This window comes from Sinocyclocheilus anshuiensis, unplaced genomic scaffold (assembly GCF_001515605.1).
Source record: "Sinocyclocheilus anshuiensis isolate Anshui unplaced genomic scaffold, SAMN03320099.WGS_v1.1 scaffold817, whole genome shotgun sequence".
Classification (NCBI taxonomy): domain Eukaryota; kingdom Metazoa; phylum Chordata; class Actinopteri; order Cypriniformes; family Cyprinidae; genus Sinocyclocheilus; species Sinocyclocheilus anshuiensis.
In genome coordinates, this window is record NW_015536521.1 from 541,767 (window position 1) to 548,054 (window position 6,288).

Consider the following 6,288-nt stretch of genomic DNA (forward strand, 5'->3'; position numbering starts at 1 on the left):
CATTAACAATCGTGAGACAAGTGCTCACCGAAGAGAGGTGTCCTTAGGCGTTTCTTGAAGCTGGCAGGGGACTCGGCTGCTCATTCCAGCTTTGAGGTACAGTTAAAGTGAGACACTGTGAAAGTGATTTTCAGCCTCTGTGTTCTTTATGCCTGATTAAAAATCATAACTTTCACACGTACAATTATGCAGGATGATCAAACAAACTGTTGCAAAAACAGATAATGAAACGAACTGCCAATAAGATGCTGGCGAGAAGCCATGCTCCAGGTGAGAAGCTGTTTTGTTAAGTGGCTGACACCTATATTATTGATTTACTGCAATAACAATCAAAAAGTCTGTGGATTGCATATTTTAGCTCCTGTAAACAGACACTTCCTCCATTGTGGTGGTTGATGGAGACGCCTCGTCTCGTTGGAATTCACACTGGAGGACCTGATTCAGATCAAGAGAGGGATTAGCATCACTTCACTAAATAAAGACAGATTACATGCCACTCTGGCTTTTTCAGACCGACAGGCTGAGATCATGCTAATAACCCGCGTGGCGCTAGCCTAGCACCAGCATGTCAGCTCTCACGGCCATGCTCGATTCATTACAATTCTCCGGGACTTTGTTGCCGTGACCAATTTGAGGAAGCCGAGGAGAGCACTTGTAAAGGTTAAAGCGGCCCTCGTGATTTATGGGGGGCTGAGAGTTTTGCATGGCCTGATATCCTGAGCCAAGCAAGCAGATCCCACAAACAGTGTGATTAAGAGAGTTACTGTCTCTCTCCAGGCAATCGAGCAGCATTTGCGCTGAGGGATTTGTGTCGTCTTTTGTCCCGGCTTTTGTTGTGCTTTCAGCTTCCCTTTGCAAACATTGTTGGGGTGCGCTAACGTCTCCCTCGCACCTGTGGTATCTGACAGACATAGTCCAAATCGCCTTTTCATTGCTAAAGCAGTCCATTAAGATCTGCTTGGAAACAACGGATTTAATTTGTAGCCGTTGAGTGACCGAGATTAGGAAAATGGATAATAGAGCAGCGCTCCCTCTCCCGGGTGCTCGTTTACGCGCCGGCGTCTCCATGGACACATAATGATGATCGCAATATAACATTCGCAACGATTCCTCTTTAATTGGCCGTAGGGTTAGGTCTGTGTTTTCAATGGTCATGTGTAAGCCGCCATGTGTTCTCATTAGTGTTTTAGAGCGAGGATTGTTGCCCTCCACCTTTTAAGAGCTGCAAACAGCTCCTCTCACAGCTACTTTCTCCTCATTATCACAGTGGCAACAGTGATCTGACTCACCTTCCATGACCAGACCATCCAACCCCACACTAGCTCCACCTAGCAAGCCTTTGACGTTCTCCCTTGACTCCTGTTATTTCACAGTAAAGGCTTTCCATGCCTCGCTTGGCCCTGCGCTCGCCTGAGTCGGTCCTGTGGTCTCCAGTATGTCATTAAGGTAGCACTTGACCTTTTTGGCCTCTTGGAGAACGTGTTTTCAACGTCTTCATATTCAAATTACGGTATTAATGAGTCCCAAATTACTTTTTGTCTGTACCCAGATTGATTCATATGAATAATTAAAACAATGAACACGTGATTAGTGTTATGCATATTATGTAAGTAGATAATATTTAGCTTTGTAATATACATATATTGTAATGTGTGCCTTGGAGGAGGAAAGCCTGGTTCCTTCTCTCTCTTCAGTTGAACATCTTGCCACAACGAGTATATGAAGGCATGGTTTTCTGAAAAACGGATTTGATGCAATATATATTGTTGCTATAAGTGCTATAAAAGTAATAGTCACTTCACTTGATGGTATGATAATGGTTTGATGAATTTACTCAAAATAAATAGTGCGATTATTTGTTTCTAATTTTAATTTCTCTGCTAAATTTGTCTGCTAAATTGTTCAACAGTTGATTTGCATGCATAAGGAGAATTCTGCCATTTTTTTCCCCTTAAAGTCATAAAGTTCCAGTGTCATTTGCTACACATCACAGATTATGTACTGTGTATTTACTGTGCATTTAATAGCATACTATGGAGGAAATGGTGTGAATGACATTTGGACTTTTTTTTTTTTGGTCAAATGGCCACCATCTTACTAAGGCTTATTTCATAACTTGCATTTTATGCATCTGTGCTCTTAAATGTAGTCACATTTTGTCACTTTTTTTTTTTTTTTGCAATAACTTGATTAGAAATGACACATGGTTAACCCTGATCTTGTGTTCCAGTCATTTTGACCTGTAGGGGATTTTCTTTTTCCCGAAAATTCTGGTAAGTGTTATTGCATTAGAATAAAACTTACTGATTGCTCAACAGCCCCCCAATTTATAATTTTCTTGTACTTTTTTTTCCTCCCACCTTGTTGCACTTGTTACTTCAGTTTTGGAGTGAGCACTGCCAGAATGATCCACAAATAATGCTTTCTTTCACTCAAAAACTGTAGTGCATAAGCTCCGATCAATAAGACCGATGACCAATCAGTTCCTAAAACAAGACTGAGATACAAGACTTTGTGATAATTTAGCATAATGAGACATTTACAGGCAATTTTTAAAAAGGATTTTCAACACAGTCCTAGGGTTGAAAATGTTCTATTCATATGTTTTTTTTCCAGCTTTGATTTTTTCACACATCACAGAATAGATACGAGTCTAATTTCTTATCAAAATCGGACACTATTTTTATAGTTTGTGTACTTGAGAAAACCAATTATTTCACTCTTTGTTATCATAGTTTTAAATGTAGTAATTCATATTTTTATGATGGGGTTTCATATTGTAAGATAAATTCTTATTTCAGTTGATTTGGATAGAATATTTTAGTGTTCCTAGGGAAAACAGTAAAAATCTTTACCAAAAATAAACTACGAAATAGGGTGTGTTCAAAATTACAAGCAGTCTGAATCAAATGCATGCTATCGGAGTTCACAAACTGTCATCCGGGTACTTTTCACCAACTGTTTTATGAATACCACGCATTCTGTTTTTCACCTACTATATAGTAGAGAAGTACAGTAGGCATTTTGGGACGCAGAGTTGGTTAAACGTTTAAATATGAAAGGTTTAATATGACCTTCATATAGCACAAAGAAAAAAGTTTAAATCTGTTAGTTTTAATAAAAATCAACCCCTGGGAAATAAAAGTCTCCCGAACTTGAAGAAACTCCCATTTATAGATTTCATCATTGTATCTCAGAAAACAACACGAGCAACATGCATCCCAGCTCCCACGAGTCTTATCATCTAGACATCTACTATAAACAGTCATCTGCAGTAATGACAATAACATTTGAGAGTATGACTTGATTTATGACTCAAACAAGTGGTGCGTGCATTTTTATCATGTTTTAGTCAGACTGAAATCTACAGTAGACTCACAAGGATGCAATTATGAGCTTTTTAAAGTTGCTGCCTACAACATTTGTACGTACTTACTGTATACTCAAGTGGTGGTATTTTAGTTCACAAGCCCTCAAATATATTTGAGTAATACTCTTTAACCACTTAAAAATGACTTTCACCCTCTGAGTTCCTTGAACGCTTATCTTACTGATGCATATGATTTTTCTTGGATCCACATGATGTTTTGCTCCCACACCTGAATATTTATGAAGTGTAGGATTACAAGTAGGCCTACATACTTTTATTACATTTATATTTATAGTAGTTTGCATTTTAGCTGTTTTCCGTGTAACATTTGGTTCATAATAGCAGGATTTGACATTCAAACAAGATATATTTAATTAAATACGAACCATAACCTAACTTGATATTTTGATAGTCTCACCTAGCAATTACACATGCATATAGTCTTCAGTTCTTCTCATTATAGTTTCAACAACCTGAATGACAAATGGTGAATTCTGTGTTGTTGATTTATTATTCTCTTTTTTTCTTTCCCATCATTCCTGCTGCAGCTCTCCAGCAAGTTTTGGGAGGTAAGACCAATGTTTTGTCTTTTCAGATATCTGATATGCCAGAGCTGATAGTGATGCTGGTGTCATCCTTCCTTGCATTGTCAGTTTGTACTGCAGTTCTGCTGACTGACTCGAGTGGACTAAAATCACTCACCTGCATGAGACAAAGACCAGATTCAGCGACAGATTGAGCGGCATGTGCCGTTGCACGCACCACTCCGGCTATGCGCGAGTAAACGGTAGAGCGTCTATGTTGTGGAGGATTTTATAATGCTCGGTCTCCAGTTTTGCAGGGCCGGAGGCTCGGGGCTCCAGCCCTGCAGCTTTTAAAGGATCTCTGAATTAGATCTGCTGAATTAGACCGCGTAAGTGCAACCCAGGCTAGGATTAAGGCAGCTGGCAGTGGTCATGCAAAACCGCTCTGCCATATACAGCTCATGGGGAAGATAAATTGAACCTCGCAGTTAGGGCGAGAGCGGCGTAGGAGATGAATCCTGAAGGCTTGACACTTCACAACTCACAAGTTTGAATGCTGGAGAAGATCCCAAGTATATATTATTCTTCCAACACCTTCTATGTGAATGATAAAACTTAAACGCCATGGTTTGTGATGTCCGCCCTTTTGTTTTTTAGCTCCAAGGACCTCAATATTTTATGTGGATGGATGGGTTGAGTCTGAGGCCTGTGGTAAATTCATCAACTCAATCTTGATTCTCAAAAGCTAGTGATGAAAAATGTCTCTCTGATCGAGGAGATCCATGATGCCTTGGTTATTTAAAATGTATTATATTGTGCCTCGGAGCTGATGTGATGTCTGGGCTTGAAAATTATGATGTACTGCATTATTCAGTAGTTGTTAAAACACTGTTAACAGATACACTGAAGAAAGTCAGGGTTTTTTAATGTATATCTTTTTGTGAGCAGTTTGAAAATCCAAATAGCAAGAAGGAAATGGCGAAAAAATGCCAAAAATGTAATAGAGGCACAAGTCTGAGGTCTTGAAAAAGGAGCAGTCTATTGTGAAAAGGTCTGCTCTATTTAAAATGTACACTCAGTGATGTTATTGAAGCGCTTGTGATCATTGGCGGTGTCTGTATTGTATTCCTTCTCAACAGAGGAAGGTTATCTTACAGGCCACAGTGACACTAGTGGATGACAGAGGCCTTCTTTTACAACATGTGCTTTTAGCCTAGACTTTTAATCATCCTCCGTTTCCCTTGTGAAGAGCTCAAGTGCTAGGACTATGCGGACATCAAATGGCAAGAATTGGACAGGGATGTGCCATATAAAGCAAGTGCTTGTGTCTTTATTGGATTAAAGCTTTCACACAGTGTCAGCACTTTGTTTCCATTGCAGAACGCATGAAAACAAAGATGACACTCATTCAAGCAAACTCGCAACCACTCCGCTTTTTTTGTCACTTTCTCTGGAATGCAGTGTGACATCTGAAAAGCTCGATTTAGGTGTCCCATCAAATAGTGTATGTATGGCATTCAAATTCTGTCACATGGAGATCCAGTGAGTGTTTGTGGATGGGTCTGTTCGTGTTTGGGTGGTCACAGGAAGATGGAGGTGTTGTAGTAGAAAGCAGATATGAAAAAATGTGTTTTTGTGTTAGGTCAGATGCCTCAGCCATGTCACTGCTGAAAATACCATCTGCACGGATTTCCGTGATGCTTCTTGTCAGTTTGGTGCTTGTCTAGTTGGAGCACCAACAATTACAGTAAAGCTGAAAACAAGACTTGCTAGGTAAGATAGTTAGGAAGCAATCAAAGTTAGTTTATATTCAAAACTCTGAACTTTTTAGCAGGGGTTTCTGTTCAAATCATCGTGTTTTTCACAATAGCTAAAAACGAACCTTACTTTTGCAGCATTTATAAATTTTTGACAAGGATACATTAAATTGATTAATAAGCGACAGTAAAGACATTTATAATGTTATATTTCAAATAAATGCTTATAAATACACTGAAGAAGGGAGTAATGTCTGCTGAAAATTCTGCTTTGCGTCACAGAAATAAATTTTAAGATATATTAAAATAGAAAATGTAAAATTGTAATGAAATTTAAAATTGTAATAATAATTCAACATTTAACTGTTTTATCTGTTGTACGATACTTTTGATCAAATAAATGCAGTCTTGATGAGAATTAGAGACTTAAAAAAAAAAACACAAGTCTTACAGTCTCCAAACTTTTAAATGGTAGCATTACCATTATCAAAGGAAAGGAAAGGAAAGGAAAGGAAAGGAAAGGAAAGGAAAGGACGTGTGGCCAAGTATGGTGATACTTGGAATGTGTGCTCTGCATTTAACCCATCCAAATGCACACACACAGCAGTGACTAGTGAACAAACACACACACACACAC

General features: G+C 38.8%; 1 protein-coding gene across 1 annotated transcript in view; it reads left to right on the top strand.

The window, feature by feature from the left end:
* LOC107693770 (neurexin-2-like) overlaps positions 1-6,288 on the top strand; it is a 415,962-nt gene that overhangs the window by 67,596 nt on the left and 342,078 nt on the right. The window contains exon 4 of the mRNA XM_016493287.1: positions 3,919-3,939. Coding sequence (XP_016348773.1) covers positions 3,919-3,939 — 21 coding nt within the window. The remainder of the gene's footprint in view (positions 1-3,918; positions 3,940-6,288) is intronic.